The following is a 24,394-nucleotide window of genomic DNA, read 5'->3' as shown; positions in this document are numbered from 1 at the left end:
TGGTGATGCTGAAACTATTTACATTGCCAGTTAATATGGAGACAAAGATGGAAGCTCTGTGCTCAGCAGTTTATTGGGAATGATGCTAAAGGAGTAGGAAGTGAGATGAGATGAGTAAATTAGATGAGATGAACTGGGGGAGAAATTAGCGATGGGGATTCAGCTAGGTGTGCTTCGGGAAGGGAGGTAGCTAAACAGATGGTCTGTGTCTTGGCACCAAATGTTCTTTCACATCTACAAGGTATCTTAAAAGCACCACACAGCTTATAAATTATTCTATTATGTGCTTGCTTGTAATTCGTAGCTGGAAATAAACACTATTTCCTTCACCAACTAGCTTTCTAGATTATAACAATGCAGACAAGGGCCTTTCTTCCATACCAGCAGGACAATAACCATCTCCAACAAGAGAATCTAATCACCTGTCCATGACATTTAATGGCATGGCTATTTGTCAGGCCTTCCACCTTCAAGATTCTGGGGTTAACTATTGACCAGAAACTTAACTGGACCAATATAAACATCATGGCTTAGAGAGAAGGTCACAGCCTGGGTATTCTGGACAGAGTGGCTCACATCTCAACCAACTAAAGCCTTTCCACCATCTACAAGAAACAAGTAGGGTGTGCGATATAATATAATCCACCTGCTGGACAGGAGCAACTGCAACAATAAAGCAGGTCAACATGATCCAGGACAAAGCAGTCCACCTGATCATCATCTCATTCACCAGCTCCACCACCAGCTGCAGTGTGTATCATCTTGAGGATGCACTGCAGCAATGTGTCATGGCTTTTCCATGGCACCTCTCAAGCCTGTCACCTCCACTACCACGACTCCAAGGAGGGGAGGGGGGCAGGGGGGGGAGAGAGATGGTGGCAGAGAGGTAATGTCACTGGACTAGTAATGTAGAGACTCAGGTTAATGTCTTGGGGGCACAGGTTCAAATCCCATCACGTCAGCTGGTGGAACTTCAATTTTTTTTAAATCTGGAATTGAGTCTCAGTAATGGACCATGAAATTATCAACAGTTGTCATTAAAAACCCAACTGGTTCACTTATGCCCTTTAGGGAAGGAAATCTGCTGTCCTTACCTGGTCTGGCCTATATGTCTTAACTCTTACGCAAAAACAGAAAATGCTAGAAAAGCTCAGCAGGTCTGACAGCATCTGTGGAGAGAGAAGCAGAGTTGGCGTTTCAAGTCCATTTGACCCTTCTTCAGAGCTACAAAGAAGTAAAAATGTGATGAAATTTATACTGTTTAAGGGGGGTGGAACAGATGAAGCTGGATAGAAGGCCAGCAAAGGAGAGACTGACAAAGATGGGCAAAAGGAAAAAGGGAGTGTTAATGGTAATGGCAAGGGCTAAAAAAGATGCTGATAGTGGCATTAAGGTAAGAAAGCAGAATGTGATAATAGCAGGACAAGGATAAGCACTCAGAAAACATGAACAAGTAACATATGGCCCTTGTGGGGGGAGGGGGCAGTGGGGGGGGTGGGGGGGGGGGGGGGAAGAAAAAGGGATCGAAAATGGGATAAGGGGGGAAATAAAACAATGAATAAATGAATGAAAATAAAAATGAATAAAAATAAAAATAAGTGGATAAAAAATTTTAAAAATGAATTTTAAAAAAGGGATTTAAAAAAAGGGTGCAGATAGAGGAGAGTTCAGGGTCTGAAGTTGTTAAACTCAATGTTAAGTCCGGAAGGATGTAAAGTGCCTAATCAGAAGATGACGTGCTGTTCCTCCAGTTTGCACTGCACTTCACTGGAACATTGCAGCAGGCCAAGGACAGACATATGGGCATGAGAACAGGATGGTGTGTTGAAATGGCAAGTGACAGGAAGGTCTGGGTCATGCTTGCAAACAGACCAAAGGTGTTCCACAAAGCAGTTACCCAGTCAGCATTTCATCTCTCTAATGTAGAGGAGACTGCATTGGGAGCAGCGAATGCAGTAGACCAAATTGAAGGAGGTGCAAGTGAAGCACTGCTTCACCTGAAAGGGGTGTTTGGACCCTTGGACAGTGAGGAAGGAAGGGGTAAAGGGGCAGGTGTTGCACCTTCTGCGATTGCATGTGAAGGTGCCGTGGGAAGGGGATGAAGAAGTGTTGGGGGTGATAGAAGAGTATACCAGGGTGTCCCAGAGGGAACAGTTCCTACAGAATGCTGACAAGGGGCATGAGGGGAAGATGTGTTTGATGGTGGCATCATGCTGGAGTTGGTGGAAATGACGGAGGATGATCCTTTGAATGCAGAGACTAGTGGAGTGATAAGTGATGACAAGGGGGACGCTATCATGGTTCTGGGAAGGAGAGGAAGGTGTGGGGGCAGAGGCATGGGAGATGGGTCAGACATGGTTGAGGGCCCTGTCGACCACATTCTCTCAGCTTCTTCGCCACCGTCGCATCTGTTCCGACAATGCCACTTTCCAAAACAGTGCTTCTGACATGTCTTCCTTCTTCCTTAATCGAGGTTTCCCACCCACTAGTTGACGGGGGTGTTTCTCCAGCATTTTCTGTTTTTGTTTCAGATTTCCGGCATCCACAGTATTTTGCTTTAAGCTCTTGTCTTAACTCTTAACTGTTCTCAAGGGCAATTAGAGTTGGGCAGCAAATGCTGGCCTTGCCAGTGATGCCCAGATCCCACGAACGAATAAGAAGAAACCTAGAAGGGCTGGGGCAGCAAGTGCATGGGAACAGCATCACCTCCAAATTCCCAAAGTCATACAGCAGTCTGGTTTGGACATGTATCGCTGTTCTTTCATACAGTAAGTCAAAATCCTGGAATACTAACGGCATCATGGAAGCACTTCCACCAAACTGCAGTGCTTCAAGATGGCAGCTCACCAGCACCTTCTCAGAGCAATCAGAAATGGGCAATGAATGTTGACCTTACTGTGATCCCTACATCCCAAGAATTGTTCTTTCTAAACTATCGAGCATTTATCCGCTGACTTATTGTAAGCTCTACGAAACAAAAAAATGTACACATCGGCTTTGCCTCTTGCAAACCACACCTCCGATAATTCATCATTTCTTCAGTGCTGCACTGAACTGATAGCTTTCATTGTGAGCTCAAGTGAATTCATGACCTTCTGAAAGGGGAGGGAGTTCTAACATAAGTTGGTATGGTAAGTTGGAAATTGCTCCATTGGTGTGTTAGACATAGTGGCCAGAATTGTACGTTCCCCCACCAGCAGGTTTTTAGGCAGAGGTGGGATGTGTGAAATTGAAGGAATGGTATTCCCTCCAGATTCCCACCCAACCTGACCACGCAGCGATTTTACGCAGGTGCATCGGACGGGAAGCCCACTCTTGCCCCAATTGAGGCCCTTAAATGACCAATAATTGGACACTTAAGGGCCATTTCCCACCCAGTCTCAATTTTCAGGAGATAGTTTCAGGAAAATCAATGAAGTTCAATCTGGAATTCCCTCTCCTCCCAGTCTCTCCCCCAAGAACCCAATCACCAACCCCACCATCCACCCACCTCCCTCACACCCCACCCTGGGACCCTTTAAATTTGCCTGGGCATCCGGTGCCCAGACTTGGTTTCAGGCATCGTCCTGCATTTCCTCACCACTCCACTGCAGCTCTTGTCGCTGCAGGGACTGGAGAGCTGCCAGCCAAACAGATTAGTCGGCAGCTCTCTAAGGTGGGACTTCCTCCCAAGTGAGGAGCAGGAGTCCTGCCTCTAGCCACTGCTCATTAGAGCATGAAATGGTTGCAGGACACTCTGATGGGGATGTGTTCCATGCCGACCCTTCAGATGGCGGGATGAGACTCTGCCATCTGAAAGATTCAGGCCCCCCTTCTGAAGCTGGAACTAAAGATGGTACACACTGCAACTGCTGTTGCCAGTGGTGAAGGGAGTGAATGTTTAAGGTGGTGAATGGCGTGCAAATTAATCCGGCTTCTTCGACCTGGATGGTGTCAAGCTTCTTGAATGCTGTTGGAGCTGCATTCATCCAGGAAACTAAGAAGTTTTCCATCACACTACCGATTTGTAGGTGGTGGAAAGGCTTTGGGGAATGAGGAATTGAATTACTCGCTGCAGAATATCCAGCCTCTGAACTCATCTCGTAGCCACGATACTTAGTGTCTAGTCAGCGGGGGATCTGATGATGGCGATGTCAGGATGAGGTGGTTAAACTCGCTCTCTTGTTGGAGATGGTCACTCCCTGGCACTTGTGTGGTGCAAGTATAACTTGCCACTGTCAGTGCAAACCTGAATGTTGTCCAGGTCCTGAGGTCCAGGCTGCTTCAGTATCTGAGGAGTTTTGAATGCAACCATCAGCAAACATCCCGTCTTCTGACCTTACAATGGAGGGAAAGTCATTGACAAAACAGCTGAAGATAGTTGGGCTTAGGACACGACCCTGGGGAAGTCCTGCAGTGATATCCTAGGGCTGAGATGATTTGCCTCCAACGATCGCAACCATCTTCTTTTGTCTCAATATCCTGATATAGTGTATGATTTTATGAATCAGGAAATTATGAATTAATAATGTGGCAAAAAATTCATAAATTGCAAAAGTGCAAATTTAGATTTTGGCAAGCAAGTATTACATCAAATCAAATAACTTGCTTATAAGAATTAGGCAAAGCATTGGGGTCTATGATTACAGCAGATATTGACAGTATTTCATTTGATATGTAATATCAATATACAAATGAGTTTCTCTAGGTTGCATTAAGGTAGTGTTGTTTAAAAATCATACTAAGGATGTAGAATTTGTTCAAAGTTTATACAACTAACATTTAAAAATGTAAATCATTACACCAAGTTTCACCATAATTTAACTGCAAACACAGTGCCACCATCAATTCTGCATCAAGCAACACAGTGACACCTTGCACTCAAAGTGGATTAAAAAGTCATTGTTGGTCGGTAACTGGAATTCAGACCTCCAGCTTTTAGAATTTTTCTGCCAGTTATACAAGGGGATGGGGGAAAACAATCAACGTTGCTTATCCCCCCGCTCCTCAAAAAATAGATACGTTTCCAAAAGTATGCTAATTAAGCGGTGTTGAAATCTGTTTTCTTCTTCTGAATACCAAATTAAACTGAAAAATAAATAAATTCAACGTTCCACCTTTTATAGCTGAACAGATCAGCGTATTACACAATATTCATATTCCGACAGCCACTGTGCTGTCATAGCAACTACCAGCCTCCAACAAATTACTAATTAGCAGCTCTACAGGACAACCAACCTACACAACACTTCAGAAAGTCACGCATGCATAACGAAGGCAATTTACTTCATGAACCTGAGCCTATGCCATTTTGTGGCAAGACATTTAAATGGAATATGCTTAACCCCATCTATACAGTACTGATCTCCCATTTCAACTCAAAATTACAAAACTACTTCAAATTGATATATTCCAGTTCCCTTTGCTGATGAGTCTGCAGCATTTATATAGCAAGGTAGATTTAGCAACAACCAACCATTACAGAATTAGAAGATATGTATTCATGCCTTTAGCTACTTTCCTGTTGCCACTATTTTAATTCAGGTTCTACGATAATGCGGCCCATGAGCCAGCTCGAACATTTACATTGGGAAATCCAACGCCCATGAAACTTGTCAACAATTATTTATTTGTTCAATCATAAAGCACTGGGCTTTCTAGTGTGTGCATCTAACGGCTATTTCAGTCACTTGGTTATCATTGTTTCTGCAGAAACCACTGCCAATAGCAACATTATATTTTTAAGTTGCCCAATTAGTATCAGAACATTCAATACATATTTTGCCCCCACTCCATTCACCACACCTCAAAAAAACACTCTCCCATCAGAATTAGAATCATAGGGACACTGTCTTATCACTGTGCTCTAGATTATGTGACAAAGGAAATTACTAATTTATTCTAGATTCTAGGTTTGCCCAAGGGGTTTCTTTTACTATGTTTTCCAAGCCAGGAATATTTAAAAAGAATGCTGAGATATTTGATTCCCTCTTGCAGCTATCTAAAAGGGAACTTGGACAGTTCTTAATCTAATAAGAATTACCTTTGCTTTCATTCAATTTATGGATCACCCAAAAACCTTCACCTGTTAGATAAGACTCTACTCCTAGGATTAGGAGTTGTGGTTTTTATTCTGTCTGCATACAGAATTTATTACTGACTTCAATTTCCCCTACAGCTAAGTAGCATTTTTCCACCACTATAAATCATTGGTAAAACAGTCAGAACTGGTGAACAGAATAAACTAATCTGTGAATCATGGCAAACTACTGTAATAATCATTTTGCTTTCACAAAATTCAATTTTAGTCCTCAATCGAAAATAGAAAGTCACATTACAACTAGATTGGGGTTTAAAATATCAAGCAAATTTGTTAAATAAAGAAGCAGAAAACATGTAACATAGTTATAGATTAATCCACACACTTCGTATCTACTTATGTTATCATAGTTATTAGTCATGCTTTTCTGGCAATGTTTTACGTGGCCAATATTTTGTAGTAAGAATAGCAGTGAAGCTAACAGCACCATTGTTACTATCAAGGGAGCTGGTCAGCAACCTTTGGAATCCGCAGATGCACAATTAAACACAAAAATCCAAAAGTTGTCAGAGATGCTTCACTCCTCCACAGGGTGTGCTGCAACAGCCCTCACCAATAGGCTCGGCATTGAAATCAATGCGTTGGCATGAAGCTGCGGAACTAACCCATTAGTCACATAATAAAAACAGCAGAAGTTAGAATTGGTGTATTCAGGAGTGTGAATTTTCAACAGCAAGTATCAATTACTACTAAACAACCTCCCTGTCCCTGAAAATTTTTCTTTACAAATGTAGAGACTCATTCCTTCAGAAGTTAGTACGCGGTGGAGATAAAATTAAATTTTTTTTAATTTTTGAGTCTTTTATCTCTCTCTTAATCCCATCTGTCTTTCCCAACCTTTGTTTTGCTTTCTGTAGAAAGCTTACAACTAATTTATGCTTCCTGGTTTAGAACACAGGGATTAAATTTGTTCACGCAGCTACGCAGATTTATATCTACTCCTTGGATGCAGGCAGCACTGCAACCAGTTTTGCTTTCTTCAATGATATCAATGAAGAACGGTGGCGGGACCACGCAGTTAGCGACCAATAGCAGCGGTTGCCCCCGAGAAATCGACACTGGTCTGAGAGGCACCACTAGAAGCGACACTATGCAAATAAATTGAATTTCCAGCGTGTCTCAGGTGAGGACTCTTCAATCTGATTGATGAAGAGTCTCATTGTTATTTTCCCTGCTTACGACGCCAAAGATCCCTCAGAGAGGCTGCCGCACTGAACAAGAACAAGTCTCCGCTGCAAAAACTTTGTGGGCAGCTTTCGGTGTAATGAGTGGAAAACGTCGTTCATTCCAGTGGACCACAAAATCCAGGCTGTCAGTTTTCAATGTTAATCGTTGCCGGTCAGGATGCAATTATCGGCTCTGAGCACAGGGTCCCTTAAATGTTGTCTCCAACTATGTCGAGCATCCTCTTCTCCTTATGTTTTAATTTTTTTAAGCCGAGGGCTCGCTGCCTGCAAGTTACCAGTTCTATTTTTAATCACCTTCCCCACTTACCTCCCTTTGTACTCTGCCTTCTCCAATCAGTTCTCTGCCTCCAGGCTAGCAATTTTACTGTTTCCCCCTGCTCTGATTCCAAACCTTCCCCTATCTTCTTACGTCAGCTTCCTGTTTCTCTCCACATCATTCATTTCCCCAAAATAATGTAGCTACTCACGTTCTCATGTTAATAAAAATAAAGTTAAAACTCTAGCTGGGTCCTATTACTCAGCCTAGCCCCATTGCCTGGTTTGGAATAATGTTAGAAATTTTAAAAATATTGCCAGTTCAGTCCTACTGATGGCTGTAAATCTCCAGTCAGGCATGCTTCTTAGACCCTACGACGCACTGCAATGGACACTGATATTAATACATCTAATCTGGCTCTTGGATTTTTTTTGTTTTGAAGTATTAGCTGATCTTTCCTGGCATTGAACATAGGGAAGTCAAGACCTAGGACACTTTTCAGGATAAGAAGTGTTAAAGGGTGATTAGATAATTCAACCAAAGGAGAGAAAGGTAAAGGACACAGACAGGAGAGGGGAGAATGAGAGGGGAAGAAAGATGGGAGGGGAGGGGTGTGTGGTTGATTTTGACTCAGTGAGTTAGCTAAGTGCCTCAATTTTGCTCAGACGGGAGGTCAAAGCCCTGTTCGGTTGGGGGGATGGGGGGGAAAGTAAGGTCAGAATGGATTAAATTTTTGTTCACACAACTGCTTCATCTTTCTCTCATGTCTTTAATCTTTTATTATGCTTCTTCCAATCAACCAATATAAAGGTTACCTCAGCCATCTAAACATATCCTTTCCTTCAAGTACATTACAGGTGACTCCACCCATGCTTCCCCCTTGTGTGTTCTTCCCCCCACCCCTCATCAGCCCCTCTCTTTGCTCTGACTGTTTAAATGCATGTGTTTTGAATTTATTTTCTGCTTTTAATTAAAAGATGCAACCAAATATTGAACTTGTCTGTGTTCGCCACATATGATAACTGTTGTGGTGTGTATTCCCAGCATTTTCTGCCTTTGTTTCAGATTTCCACCAGTTGCAGCTGTTTGCATCATTTTACATAATGTCCCCGCTAGCAGACAGATGATGCTTTCATCCTATCAGTTTGGGCTGGATTTGAATCTAAAAACGAAAGGCCAATGTGCACACTTTCCATTTCCTGTTTATTTACATTTTTCCATTGCACTATATGTAATGATCTCAGTGCTTCTACAATTCGGGACAGCCCCAATTTTCATCATTTTATCATTGGTAGCCGTGCCTTCAGCTGCCTCGGCCCCGAACCCTCTCCGCCTCTCCACTTATCTCTCCTCCTTCAAGATACTCATTAAAAATCTACCTCTGAAAATGCTTAATGTCTTTTTATATGGCTTGGTGCCATATTCATTAGTTGTCCTTTGAATAGCCCTGGGACATTTTTACTGTGCTAAAGGTGCCATTTATATTCAAGTTGTTCTTCTAAAAAAAAAAGCAATATATTTTTGGTGATGTGAAACCCTGGATTAGCGCTCTCCACTGTTAACTGAAGTCTTCAAATTTAGTTTGGATATAGAGAAAAAGACAGAAAATCAAGAAGGGACTCCATGGACTGCAATGGTTCAAGGTGGCAGCTCACCAACACCTTCTCAAGGGCAACTAGGGATGGGCAATAAATGCTGGCACAGCCAGCGAAGCCCACATCCTGCGAATGAATTAAAAAAAGCTACCATCTCACTCTGTCTTAAATCATGACTCAGCATTCCCCACATAGGCAGCTTGGAGAGCATTATTTCCTTCCGATTTTGAGGCTAGGAGATCGTCAGGTAGCTCACGACATGGCTGCAATACATTGGCAAAAGTTCTAGTTGATCCCAGGGTGTTACTACCTTTTTCCCAGGTACTAAGCAGATAAACACACTCAGTCTGGAAATGCTACAAACACACAGCAGGTCAGCCCATACTTGTGGAAAGAGAGCGAGAGAGAGACCAGAAAGGTTAACCATCTGGGTATAACACTTAGTCAGGGCTGAAAATGAAATGTGAACATGCATTTAAATCATATCAAGATGGAAAGGAGAGAAAAACACATGAAGAGGAAATGCAAAATGACCAATAATGCACTTGAAGGAAAAACAGGAGATGAATACAAGGTAGATTCATCATCAGATGGTGCAAAGAAGAATAAAAGGCATAGTGAAGGCAAACAACATGTGAATAGATTAGGTAGTGGAACATCTGAAATTGAAATCAAAGCAAAAAAGGGTCTGACAGTCCAGAAAGAAGTCGGCCAACATCAAGAACATAGCCTTGGCCTCTTGCACTAAGTGCAGCTAAAAGGTCTGCGCCTACACAAGTCCTAACCGGTATTTTTTTCTCCATCCTGATTTTAAGACTAATCTATTTCCCCAAGTCCTTTATCCAACACTTTTTTTTCCCCCTCCCTCTCTCTTTGCCTTCCTCCCCCACCTCCCACATGAACTGCCAATGTGTTTCAAACCAGGAACTAGAGTCTGAAAAGCTGCTTCACAGTGCCAAGTCCTCAAAGGAAAAAACATCCTTTGTTACATTGTTGTATTTCCCTCTGCTTTCATTCTTATGTCAATTATAATTTGTGGGAACAGTTCCCTTTCTACATAATCAAACCAAATCATCCTGACACATAATGCCAGTTCTTGCCAAGTTCTGCAGATTTTACATTTCCTGCCGGGAGTAATGAAAAAGATAATCAAAAAATTCTGGCACAAAAATAATTAGCACAGCTGTTACAACACTTGAGTATGTGGTAAAAGCTTTTCCTAACTCCACACCACCATTGCTGGCCTATTGGTCAGACATCATTATCCCTGTGCAGTATTCAGAATACCATGCAATTTCAGCCAACCACAAATCAAACATAAATGTTGGCACACAAACACTCTCTGCTTGCCCCTAGACTCTTCTATGGATCACATTCAGGCCTGGGCTGATAAGTAGTAAGTAGTATTCATACTGTAACAAGTACCAGGCAATGATGATCTCCAACAAAATAGTTGTTCAACAGCATTACCATTGCTGAATTCACTACCAGCAGATGACAGCGATAAAAGCAAAATACTGCAGATGCTGGAAATCTGAAACAAAAACAGAAAATGCTGGAAAAGCCCAGCAGGTCTAACAGCATCTGTGGAGAGAAAGACAGAGTTAACACTGAGTCTGTGAGACTCGTTTTCAGAGCAGGCTCAAAACGTTAACTATGTTTTTCTCTTTAACAGATGCTGTTAGACCTGAGTTTTTCCAGTATTTTCTGTTTTTGTTCCTGATGGATCACCACTGATCACAACCATAACTAGACCAGTCATTTAAATATTGTGATTACAAGAACAGGTCAGAGACTGAAAATTCTGCGACAAGTAACTCACCTCCTCGTTCCCCAAAGCCTGTCCACAATCTACCTTCAACAGCGCCACCCAAGCCCATGACCTCCACCACCAAAAACAAGGATAGCTGTTATATGGGAACACACCACATCCAAGGTCCCCTCCAAGTCATACACCAATCTGACTTGGAACTCTATGATCGCTCTTTCACTGTCACTGGGTCAAAATTCTGAAACTCCCTCCCTAACAACACTGTGGGCGTACCTAACACCACATGGACTGAAACGGTTCAAGGTGGTTCACCTGCTCAAGGGCAATTAGGGATGGGCAATAAACACTGACCTCGTCAGCAACACCCACATCCTGGGAACGAAATGTTCTCTTTAAAAATGTGTCAATCTCACTAAAACAGATCACATATTCTCTTAAAAAAGCCATTTGGCACCATGGGGAAAATTTCCCCAAGAGACAATTACAATGCTTTTTTATGAAAAGCGCAGCACAATGATGCAATCGACATAGTCAAACCTATTTCATAAAGCTATTTAGCATCATTTTCCTGCATATAATGCTCACCATTTTACATTGGGAAGGTCTTTGAAACACTGCAGTCCATCTGGTGATAATGCTTGCATAATGGGGTTAGCTAGGGAACTTCAGGACACTCATGCACGAACAATGATGGTATAGTGATATAAATCAGAATACTGTGCGACTTGTAGGCAAATGGTGCTCTCATGACATTGCTGTTCTTGCTCTCAAAAGATACAAGTAGCTGGGTGGGAGGCAGGTGAACATAAGAACTAGAAGCAGGAGTTGGTCTCATAGTCCCTTGAGCATGCTCTGCCATTCAGTAAGACCATGGCTGATCTTCAACCTCAATTTCCATATCACTTGATTCCCGTCGAGTCCAAAATCTATCGAATTTAACCTTGAAGGTACTCAAAAATTGAGCATCTACAGTACTCTGGAGTAGAAAATTCCAAACATTCACACCCCTCCAAGTGAAGAAAATTCTCGTAATCTCAGTCTTAAATAGCTGACTCTTAACCTAGGACTAAACCTCTTAGTTCGAGATCATAAGAAATAGGTGTAGGCCATTTGGCCCATCCAGCCTGCTCCACCATTCAATAAGATTATGGTTAATTGGATTGTGGCCTTAACTCTACTTTCCTGCCTGACTCCAATAACTCTCAACTCCCTTGTAGATCAAAAATCTAACTCAGCTTTGAATATATTCAATGACCCAGCCTCCACTGCTCACTGAAGTAGAAAATTCCAAAGGCTAACAACCCTCAGAGAAGAAATTCCTTTTCGTCTCCTAGTTCTACAATCCCCCACGCGGGGAAACATCCTCTCAGCACCCACCCTGTCAAGCCCCCTCAGAATCTCATATGTTTCAATAAGATCACCTCCCATTCTTTTAAACTCCAATGAGTTTAGGCCCAACCTCCCAACTTTTCCTCATAAGACAATCTCTTCATCCCAAAAAACAGCCCAGAGTACCTTCCCTGAACTGATTCCAATGCTAGTATACCCCTCAAAACTGTAATAACAACAGAAAATGCTGGGAAAACTCAGCAGGTTTGAACAGAATCAGCAGAGAGAAAAACAGAGTTAATGTTTAGAGTTAATATTAAAAAGAGCTTCGTGCCTAGATGTGAAAGATATATTATATATAAATTACATACATGTCTATATCATCCTAGCTACTTTGTCCATTCTAAAGAAAATAAATTTATAAAGATTTTACACTGACCGAAGCCTGACTAGCAACAGCTCACACAGGACTTTCCAGCCTTCAGAAAACAACAAGGATCTTGTTATCTCTGGAGAGGTGCGAATGCCCCATGAACGCAGAAATCAAATTCCAAGGCAATGCACATAAACCCTTTACATTTCCAGGGCAGAGCTCTGGTCAATGGAGACAATACATCTACAAGGGCAAAGGGGCCCTGAAACCACTGAAACTTATTCATGGATGCAACATTAACCATCTCAAGAATCCAGACCAAGAATATATATCCTTTGTCCAAACCAAGGGGAAGCAGTGAAAGTTATGTCACATGACCCCCCATAAGCTGCTACAGCCTGTAAGTTTGCCTTGTGGAGCTGAATCCAGGAAGTCTGCCATCTTCCATCAACAAAGTAGCAGCAGAAACAGAGCTCAGTCCAGGCTTAAATTGTCTGGCCCTCATCCACACTGTTTTCTACTGGAATGTCTGAACTTCTGTACCAGTGTCTACTGCAAAACTGATTCATTTCTACATACTTTTCCCATCGTGGAACTCAGCACTACTGGAAAGGTGGATCACCCTGCATCAGTTTTAGCTGGCTAACTTCTCTGATGGAATACACCATTGGACTTTTGATGAAAGCAAAATACTGCAGATGCTGGAAATCTGAAACAAAAAACAAAAAATGCTGGAAAAATTCAGCAGGTCTGACAGCATCTGTGGAAAGAAAGACAGAGTTAACGTTTCGAGTCCATATGACTCTTCCTCAGAGCTAAAGGGAAGTAGAAATGTGGTGAAATATATACTGTTTAAGGGAGGTGGAACAATGAGGCTGGATAGAAGGCCAGCAATAGGTAGAGGCAAAGGAGAGATTGCGAAAGATGTCATAAACAAAAGGTCAAAGGGTGGTTAATAGTGGCGGTACTGGCTAAAGGAGGTGCTAATGGTGATGTTAAGAGTGGAAAACAGAATGTAAAAACGGCAGGACCAGGGTAAGCACTCCGGAAAGTGCCAGATTGTCCTAATGGGAGGGTGTAGGGGGCAGTGGTGGGAAAACGATCGAAAAGGCTAAAAGCTGGGGATAAAACAATGAATAAAAATAGAAATAAATTTGAAAAATAACAATGAAAATAAGTGGCAATAGATAAATGAATTGGGTAAATTAAAAATAAAAATGAATATGGAAGAAAGGGGGTATTAAAAAGGGGGTGGGGATGGAGGAGTGTGTTCATGGTCTGAAGTTGTCGAACTCAATGTTAAGTCCGGAAGGCTGTAAAGTGCTTAATCGGAAGATGAGGTGCTGTTCCTCCAGTTTGCATTGAGCTTCACTGGAACACTGCAGCAGGGCAAGGACGAACATGTGGGCATGAAAGCAGGATGGCGTGTTGAAATGAGAAGTGACAGGAAGGTCTGAGTCATGCTTGCGGACAGACCAAGGGTGTTCCTCAAAGCGGTCACCCAGTCTGCATTTGGTCTCTCCAATGTAGAGGAGACCAGATTGAGAGCAGCGAATGCAGTAGATCAAATTGAGGGAAGTGCAAGTGAAGGGCTACTTCACTTGAAAGGAGTGTCTGGGCCCTTGAACGGTGAGGAGGGGGGAAGTAAAGGGTAGGGGCTGCAGCTTCTGTGATTGCATGGGAAGGTGCCGTGGGAGGGGGTTCAGGTGTTGGGGTTGATGGAGAAGTGGACCAGGGTGCCTCGGAGGGAACGGTCCCTACAGAATGCCGACAGAGTGGGGAGGGGGTAGTGGGGGGGTGAAGGGAGGATGTGTTTGGTGGTGGCATCATGCTGGAGTTGGCGGAAATGGCGGAGGATAATCCTTTGAATGCGAAGGCTGGTGGGGTGAAAAGTGAGGACGAGGGGGACCCTATCATGGTTCTGGGAGGGAGAGGAGGTTTTGAGGGCAGAGGCGCAGGAGATGGGTGGGACACAGTTGAGGGCCCTGTCAACCACCGTGGGTGGGAAACCTCTGTTAAGGAAGAAGGAAGCACTGTTTTGGAAAGTGGCATCATCGGAGAGATGCGACAGAGGCGAAGGAACGGAGAGAGAATGGGATGGTGTCCTTACAGGAGTCAGGGTGTGAGGAGCTATAGTCGAGGTAGCTGTGGGAGTCGGTGGGCTTGTAATGAATATTGGTGAACAGTCTGTCACCAGAAATTGAGACAGAGAAGTCAAGGAAAGGAAGGGAAGTGTCGTAGATGGACCATGTGAAACGATGGAGGGGTGGAAATTGGAAGCAAAATCAATAATTTCCAGGTCCAGACGAGAGCATGAAGCAGCACCAAAACTGTCATCAATGTACTGAAAGAAGAGTTGTGGGAGGGGGCCCAAGTAGGACTGGAACAAATAATGTTCCACATACCCCACAAAGAGACAGGCATAACTGGGGCCCATGCGGGTACCCATAGCCACACCTTTTATTCGGAGGAAGTGAGACAAGTTTAAGGAGAAATTGTTCAGAGAGAGAACAAGTTCAGCCAGACGGAGAAGAGTGGTGGTGGATGGGGATTGTTCAGGCCTCTGTTCAAGGAAGAAGCCGAGAGCCCTCAGACCATCCCAGTGGGGAATGGAGGTGTAGAGGGATTGGACGTCCATGGTGAAGAGGAGGCGGTTGGGGCCAGGGAACTAGAACTTGTTGATATGATATAGGGCATCAGAGGAATCGCAGATGTAGGTGGGAAGAGGCTGGACAAGGGGAAAGAGAATGGAGTCAAGATAGCAAGAAATGAGTTCCGTGGGGCAGGAACAGGCTGACACGATCGGTCTACCGGGACAAGTTGGACTTTTGATTCTGGACTCACATGAAACCATAATTCTTATTTTGTCTGTGGCCTTTGCCCTGTACCTCTTTCTTTCCCTTCTTTCTCTCTAATTGTGTGAATGTACTGGGGACTGCGTGCGAACCCCATCCCCGCGTTTTTTTGAGCACATGTCAAATAAACTAACCCTCTGATTTTACCCTATCTCGTGTTTGTTGTGGAGTTATTAATAGAGGATTGGGTCACTCCAAAAACTGAAGGTTTGGGGAAAATACGTCACCACTTATAAAGGGGGAAATCAAAAATCAAAAAACATCTTTCTGCTTAGGTGGTGAGGGGGGAAATCAGGGTTTTCAATGAAACCCACTCCTGTCCCTAAACAAGAGTCATATGAACTCGAAATGTTAACTCTGTTTTTCTCTTCACAGAAGATGCATTTTCCAGCATTTTCTGTTTTTAGTTCAGATTTCCAGCGTCTGCAGTATTTTGCTTTTAAGAGAACAAAACTGTACACAGTACTAGAGATGTCGCCTCACCAATGCCCTGTACAGTTGTAGCAAAACTTCCCTGCTTTTATCACAAAATCACAGAATTGTTACAGAGGAGGTGGCCATTTAGCCCATCGCATCTACACCATACTCCATCCCCCACACAATAAAGGCAGACATTCCATTTGCCTTCCTAATTACTTGTTATACTTGCATGCTAACCTGTTGTGATTCATGTACAAGGACGCCCAGATCTCTCTGTACTACAACATTCTGCAGTCTCTCACTATTTAAATTATATTGTGCTTTTCTATTATTCCTGTCAAAGTGGACCGAAGGCGAGACACTCATCACAGCATACACAGTCTCTGCACTACTCTTGTCGACATGGTGACAAAATGAGAAAAAGACTGGCATTTATATAGCACCTTTCATGACATTAGGACATCACGAAGTGCTTAACAGCTAAGGAAATACTTTTGAAATTTAGTCATTGTTGTAATGTAGGAAATTAGACAACAAATTTATGCACAGCAAACTCCCACGTACAACAATATGATAATGACTAGGAATCCCTTTCAATGGTGTTAAATGGGTGAGTACACCAGGGAGAACTCCCCTGCTCTTCTTTGAAATAGTGCCATAGGGTCTTTTGCATCCATGCAATGGGGTAGACTGGGCCTTGGTTTAACATCTCATCTGAAAGATGGCACCTCAGACGATGCAGCAGCCCCTCAGTACCACACTGAAGTTTCAGCTTAAATTATCAAGCCTCTGGAGTGGAACTTTCTGACTCAGAGCTGAGAATTCTGTCATTGAGCCATGGATGACACCTAAAAGCAAGGTGGCTTTGTCTCGTTCGAGACCGTGGCACTCATATAGGCCAAATGTTACCTGATACCATTCAGACCAAGCTTGGACATTGTCTAGGTCCTGCTGTCAAATAACATGGACTAGTTCATTAATTTAGAAGTTGAGCATGGAGCAGAACACTGTGAAATCAGTGAACAGTCCAACTTTTGACCTGAAGACAGGAGGTCCTCGACGAAACAGCTGAATATGATGAGGCGGAGAGTATTTCCGTAAGGAATTGCTGTAACCATGTCCTGAGGCTGCAATGACTGACCTCTAACAATCACAACTATATTTTGGTATGTCAGACATAACTTGAGCCGCTGGAGGGCTTCTCTTTGACACCTTCCCCACGCACTCCAACCCCACCAACACCCCGCCCCCCCTACTCCAACTATCCAAGGACCTTAATCTTTTTTGTACTTAGTCCAATGCTGTTTTGATGTTGAGTCATGACTCCCACCTCTTCTTTAGCATTCAGCTCTTCTATCTGTGACTGTATCAAGGCTATTGTGACTATGATGAGGTCCGTGACTAAGCATTTCTGGTATATTCTGAACTGAGTCACTGAGCAGTTTTCCATTAAGTATTAAGGGAATCACAGGTTATGGGGAAAAGGCAGGAAAGTGGAGCTGAGGATTATCAGCTATATCTCACTGAATGGCAGAACGGATTTGATGGGCCAAGTGGCCTACTTCTGCTCCTCCGTCTTATGCAGTAGGTGTTGCTGCATTGCACTATTGATGATTCCCTCTATGACTTTACTAATAACTGTGACGATGGATATAATTAGTAATTGGCTTGGGTAGAATTATGCTTTTTGGGAATAGGACACAACTGGGTACTCATCAATAATGTGTGGTAGACACCAACATCATAGCTATATTAGAACAGCATTGCTAGAGTGAAGGTCTAGCTCTGGTGCACAGGCCATTAGCCCAAGGCCCACAGACTGTGATGCGTTCAGTGCCTCTCAACGTCACATCAGGCTGGCTGGACACTGGCTTTTTGAGAGTGGAAACTCAGCAAGAAGCACAGTAGGATCATCTGTTTGCCACTTTTACAGTTTACAAATACATCAGCTTTGTCTCTTGTACAAAAAGTTGGATTCACCATGTTTGAGGTGGAAGATGCTCACAGACTCTCTTCCTCCTGTTGGTTACTTCATGTCCATTATCATTCTCAACTGAATGTGGAGGAATTCAAAGGTTTTCTGCCACTACTTAGCTCTGCTTATGTTTATCAAGCAGATCACAGCTTGTCTGGCTTCTCCCCTCAAGACACCAAAGTCTAATTGTTTTTAAATAGCCAAGCCCCAAGATCAATTAGATAGAGCTGTGTTTATGAGGAAAGCTTCCCAGGAGGCTGACAACTTTTTTTTTATTCATTCACGGAATGTAGGCTTCGCTGGCTGGGCCAGCATTTATTGCCCATCTCTAGTTGCCCTTGAGAAGGTGGTGAGCTGCCTTCTTGAACCGCTGCAGTCCATGTGGTGTAGGTACACCCACAGTGCCGTTAAGAAGGGAGTTCCAGGATTTTGACCCAGCAACAGTGAAGGAACAGTGATATATTTCCAAGTCAGGATGATGAGTGACTTGGAGGGGAACTTCCAGGTGGTGATGTTCCCATCTATCTGCTGCCCTTGTCCTTCTAGGTGGTAGTGGTCGACGTTTGGAAGGTGCTGCATAAATTTATAATTGCTCCCCAAGAACAGAAGCAACCAGCAGGAAATGACTGTCTTTTTCTTTAAAAATAAAAGACACTACTTGTTTATCGGTAGATTCCTTAACTATTCAGTTGTTGTTTGCGGCTGTGGCATGACTGTGATATGCAAGCCAATCAAGTGCAAATGTGATACTTTCAAATATAATAGACACACTACACAATTCATTATATATTAGTTGATCTCCCATGGCATTGTCCACAGTGAGTCCATTACTCATGTAAAGCTGATGTCTTGTTATAGTTAACATTCACTATGTCATGTCTGAAGTTAACACTGCACTACACACTGCAAACCTCCCACATTGTCGTGCAATTTCAAATATCAACATACCCATAAGCATTCTTAAATGATAGAAGTGTAAAATTTAAACTGATTGATCAAATCTGACTCCGTAAATTAAAATGTTTACAATATGAGTTAAATATGGAAGTAATTTACAAAATATCACACATTCGTTGTTCCCAATGCGGTTTCCTCCACATTGGAGAGACCAAACGCAGACTGGGTGACTGCTTTGCAGAACACCTTCGGTCTGTCCGCAAGCATGACCCAGACCTCCCTGTCACTTGCCATTTCAACACACCACCCTGCTCTCATGCCCACGTCTGTCCTTGGCCTGCTGCATTGTTCCAGTGAAGCTCAACACAAACTAGAGGAACAGCACCTCATCTTCCGACTAGGCACTTTACAGCCTTCCGGACTGAATATTGAGTTCAACAATTTTAGATCATGAACTCTCTCCTCCAGCCCCACCCCCTTTCCGATCCCCCCCTTTTTTTTCCAATAATTTATATAGATTTTTCTTTTCCCACCTATTTCCGTTATTTTTAGATGTATTTCCATCCATTGTTTTATCTCTACCTTTTAGCCTATTTTGATTTCTTCACCCCACCCCCACTAGGGCTATCTGTACCTTGCTTGTCCTGCTTTCTACCCTTAATGTCACCTATTAGCACATTTCTTAGCTAATATCACCACCGTCAACACCTCTTTGTCCTTTTGTCTATGACATATCTTTTGGCAATCTCCACCTATCACTGGCCCTCTATCCAGCTCCACCCCCCCAACCCCCACCACCCCCAAACCAGCTTATATTTCACCTCTCTTCTATTTTTCCTTAGTTCTGTTGAAGAGTCATACGGACTCGAAACGTTAACCGAGTTCCTCTCTGCAGATGCTGCCAGACCTGCTGAGTTTTTCCAGGTATTTATATTTTTGTTTTGGATTTCCAGCATCCGCAGTTTTTTGCTTTTAACTGAAATTTGAGTGCCCATTGAAATACATGAGGCTCACACTTTGTATACTACACATCAGGAATACTGTGTGCAGTTTTCGTCTCTGGCGTTTAGAAGAATGAGAGGCAATTTCATTGAAACCTATAGTATTCTGAGGGGGCTTGACAGGAGAAATTGTTTCCGCTGGTTGGGGAGTCTAAAACACAGGCGCCAATCATTTAGGACTGAGATGAGGAGAAAGTACTTCACTCAAAGGGTTATGAATCTTTGGAATTCTCTACCACAGAGGGTTGTGGGTGCTCTATCGTTGAATACATTTAAGGCCGGAGTTGAAGCACAAGATCAGCCGCGATCATATTGAATGGTGGAGCAGGCTCAATGGGCCATGTAGTTTACTCCTGCTCTTATTTTGTGTGTTCTAGGCTCATCTCCCTAATACACAATGCAATTTATAGCTGAATTCACTGCTCTGCACACACCTGTTATCTTCAGCTTCCAGGCTGGCAACTTTTCTTATACTTTTGCTTCATAACCATTAAATTTCCACAACAACATTGCCCATATTTATATTCTACAACAGCATACAGGTAGCAAATCTCTATTCCCATACTACTGAAGCTTCACTATGAACAAGTTAAAGAAACAGAACCTGAAGAAATGTTCACTGATGTGAATTTACACTGCTTTTTTGACCAATCATATAGAAACAAAAAGGGCAAGGAGTGCTTGCCATTGCGGAAATTCATAAAATCTATTGATCCACCAGGCACTGACAGCTGGCCAGTCAAACTATATAGCTGTGTTCCTTGATTGTTCAGATTTGTTCCAAAGGTAAGTGAAATTTATATTCACTGTTTAGGAAAAAGGTGCATCAGAATGAGCGGATTATAAAAGATCATAACTCTGCAAAGGTACAAGAAGCACAGGAGCTTCACTTTGAATGAAAACTTAAGTACATCAAACGTTTGTTTCCATAATTATTTGGTCCAGCTTTGATTTTATGTTTTTTCCTGGAAAACCTGAAAGACACACCATTAAAAAGAGTCAACCTAAATATTTCAGTCACATTCAATCAATACACTAAAATCTTCCATAACAATGTGGAAGGGAAGGAGAGACTTGCCCTATTTTTGGGGTCAGTGCCACATTTTCCAAACTACAAATGCGTGAAAACAACTGGTTCAAAGTCTTGGCCATTCCCCTCATCTGGTGGATAGGAAACGTGCAAAACCAGGAATGTATTTCTACCACTGAACCTTTCAGCCATTCTTGTAGGCAAGATTCTGGTTTTGACTAGACACTTCATGTTCTCACATTTATATCAATTTCAACTTGTTAGAAGTTTTCCAATATTACTTTTTTGCTTTACCTTTTCTTCTGATGAGATTGTAAGCATGTCACTGGCTATCAGACTGCACACTTGATCTATACCAAGATTGAGGAATTCCTCTCCCAGCACAACCTCTGAGAAATGCTGTTCTGTTCAAAGGGAAAAAAAATGTTATTGCACAAATTAGTTTGGTTTTAAAAAAAGTTAGTGTTCCTTAAAACCAGGACAACCTCAACAGAAACAAATACATGTAAAGAATCCAAAGAAGAACAAGTGCAGTAAGCATAAAATTATAACAGAAAATGCTGGAAATACTCAGCAGGTCAGGCAGCATCTGTGGAGAGAGAGACAGACAGAATTAATATTTAAGGTCACTGACCTATCGTCAGAACTTTCATCAGTTATTCACTTTTATAAGCAAAAAAAAATGTTTTTACTGCTACTGCTCTCACTGTGGAGCGGTGCCCAGATTACTATGGTTTCATGGTTATGGAAATGTAAATATAATACATATAAGGGCATTGTTTAAAAACAGTCAAAGGTCACATCTTTTCTCCAAAACAAATGTTACAAATTCCTTAGAGGAATAGACAAGTGATATTTTCTTCATGATTTCATTTACATAGATGAAGTATAACATTACGTTGCTGCAATATTTTTCCAAGCAAAAGTACTGCATTAAGTCCTGAATATCTTATTTTCATAACAACTCTGACTATTGTTTTGGCCTCTACTTTCACAAGGCAAGGCTGGGTGCCACTTGGTGCGACATGCCCCTTGTCCAGCCAGTTCTGCTTTAGCTTCCGCATAACATGAACAGTATTACCAGGTGACAACCACGGATAGAGGTTTGCATGATGGTCACAACAGTATTACTCTCAACCACTTTGCTTATGAAGACACCTGAGAGGTTGTCTTTAAAAGCTGTAGCAGATGCAACAGTCCATTAGAGGTTGTTCTGGAGAGAGGCCATTCTCCAGCAGTGAGTAATTATATTATATATATAAATAAATATATTAAAAAATCACATGACTTGGAGCGTCATGAGCTAAAAACAGTGTGCTTTTAGTTGTACTCTACCCCAATTCATACCATTGTAAAAAGGTCGGGCATCAGCAAAAACCTCTTCTGGTATTCATTTATTCAGCAAATCGATTTCACTACTTAAATAACCAATTCGCGACTAGCATTTTTCAAATGGCACACTTCAGGTTAATTAGAACACTGGCAAACAAGTATGGCATACTAATTTTGCATTCAAAACATGCGAAACAATTTCTGCCATAGCCTTGTGATAATCAGATATGGAGTGAGTGACTTTGTTTGTGGCTGGATTAATGAGTGAGGCAAGAAGCACATTCTTTCACTAGACCTCTCATATCTGATTCAAGCTTAGTCAATACCTAATCTCATGGGCTTCTCAGTTACAATGCTCAATACCAAAATGTCCCAATTTAATCATGTACACTATAAGGAATTGTAATTCTGCTTGATCATGGGCAATTCCTCATTAATTTATGCAACCCACTATTTCCATGAAGCACAACTCCTTTTGCATGCATTTTCTATGGTATCTTGAAGAAAATGCGTAAGTATCTTGTGTGATGAAATCTCCATTGAGACTCTGGTCTTGATTCTATGAAACCATCTGCACATATACTATCATTTTATTAACACTGGAACTCTGAGAACCTGAGAGTTACATTTCTTCAATTTTTGTATTTTTGGTTGACAGATTTCTTTAAAGTGATCAAAGGCTTATGATCACGAGTCTAAATTTCTACAATCTATATTGTGTGTGAGAAACAGCCTCCGATGGAAACACTGGCAAACCAATTGTTGTTTGTGGTTCATCATCTATTTGGACTCTGTTACTGTTACTGAACAAGACTGGAATCAAGAACACAATTTCTAAATTTGCGAATGGGGGGTGGGGAAGAGAGTCAATTACAAGGAGGAATGCAACTAATTACAGGAGGATATTAATAATTGCAGAATGAGCAAATAATTAGAAAACAAAGTTCAACACAGATAAATGTCAGGTAGTACATTTTGGTAGGAAGAATAGGAAGGTCACATTATTTGGAAGGTGCAGGTCCAGTTGAGGTAGAGGAAAAAAGGGATTTCAGAGCACAAATCCGTCAATCACTAAATGTTGCACCAAAGGTTATTGAGGCCATAAAAAAAAAGCAAACCAAGCACAAGGTTTTATTTCTAGAGGAGTAAAATTGAAAAGTAGGGAAGCTATACTAAACCTGTACCGAACTTTGGTTCGATCACACTTCAAAGTGCTGCATGCAGTTCTAGTTATAATATTATGAAAAGGCATTGGAGAGGGGGCAGAGAAGGTTTACAAGGATAATACCAGAAATGTGTTGGTATACATATCAGGAAAGAATTGACAGGCTGGGTCTTCTGTCTTGAAAAAAGACCTAATAGCAGTTGCTAAAATTTTGAAAAGTTTTGAGAGTTGATACAGAGGGAATGTTTTCTCTTGTGGGGGAGCAGCTTAACTAGCGGCCATCAATATAATGTCAACAAAAAATCCAAATCGGAATTCAGAGAAAACTTCTCCACCCAAAGAGTGGTAAGAATGTGGAACTCATTACCACAGGAAGTGGTTGAAGCAAATAGCATAGATGCATTTAAGGAGAAGCTAGACAAGCATGTGAGGGAGAAGGGAATAGATGGTTAAAATGGTACATTTAGATTAAAAAAAAATTAGAGGCGGCTCAGTGGGGCATTAACATGGAGTAGTTGGGCCGAATGGCCTGTTTCTACATTCATTAGAGATGCACATCTGCCCTGAATGCCACATAATAGACAGCTTCTTCTGCGACATTGGTGCTGGATCTAATAAACTTAATTAAAAATATTGGTTTGGAGCTCAAATGGCTCCAACTGTGATCTGTTCAATTCAGTCTCAGAAAGCTGATCTAGACAAGTTATTTTAGGCAGGGCAACACAGCGGCAGTACAATCTTCTTCAGCATTCTAGGCTGCTAGGGGGCAACAAAAAAAAAAAAATCATCCAGACTCATGTACCTAGATATTATTATATTATATTCGTAGGGTAGACTTTGGTTATGATGACCTTGTGGTCCAAATGTGAGCGTAGTACTAGAACACTCCAGCAGCTATGGAACCATATCCCAGGATAGTCCATGCATTCATCACCAAAATCAACTACACTTTTAAAATTGACATGTACATCTGTACACAAACACACATAGCCATCACAATTTGTGCACTTACAAGACAAAATGCAAGAGTAAGAAATGCAACAGTTGCTGTGTAGACATCACGATTCAATTGTTCAAGATCAATTTTGAACTAGACAGCAAGTGAATTGACAACCTCAAGGGAACATTA

At 42.1% G+C, this 24,394-nt stretch overlaps 1 protein-coding gene across 2 annotated transcripts in view; it reads right to left on the bottom strand.

The window, feature by feature from the left end:
• The window catches only part of klhl2 (kelch-like family member 2), a 141,248-nt gene that overhangs the window by 34,542 nt on the left and 82,312 nt on the right, over positions 1-24,394 (bottom strand). For both annotated transcript variants that reach the window (XM_078542154.1, XM_078542161.1), the window contains exon 6: positions 21,063-21,172. In XM_078542154.1, the coding sequence (XP_078398280.1) occupies positions 21,063-21,172 (110 nt within the window). The remainder of the gene's footprint in view (positions 1-21,062; positions 21,173-24,394) is intronic.

The sequence above is a fragment of the Cetorhinus maximus genome, chromosome 1, assembly GCF_964194155.1.
Source record: "Cetorhinus maximus chromosome 1, sCetMax3.hap1.1, whole genome shotgun sequence".
In the NCBI taxonomy this organism is placed as follows: Eukaryota; Metazoa; Chordata; class Chondrichthyes; order Lamniformes; family Cetorhinidae; genus Cetorhinus; species Cetorhinus maximus.
The sequence above is the reverse complement of the archived record's forward strand: the minus strand, read 5'-3'. Positions and strand labels throughout refer to the sequence as shown.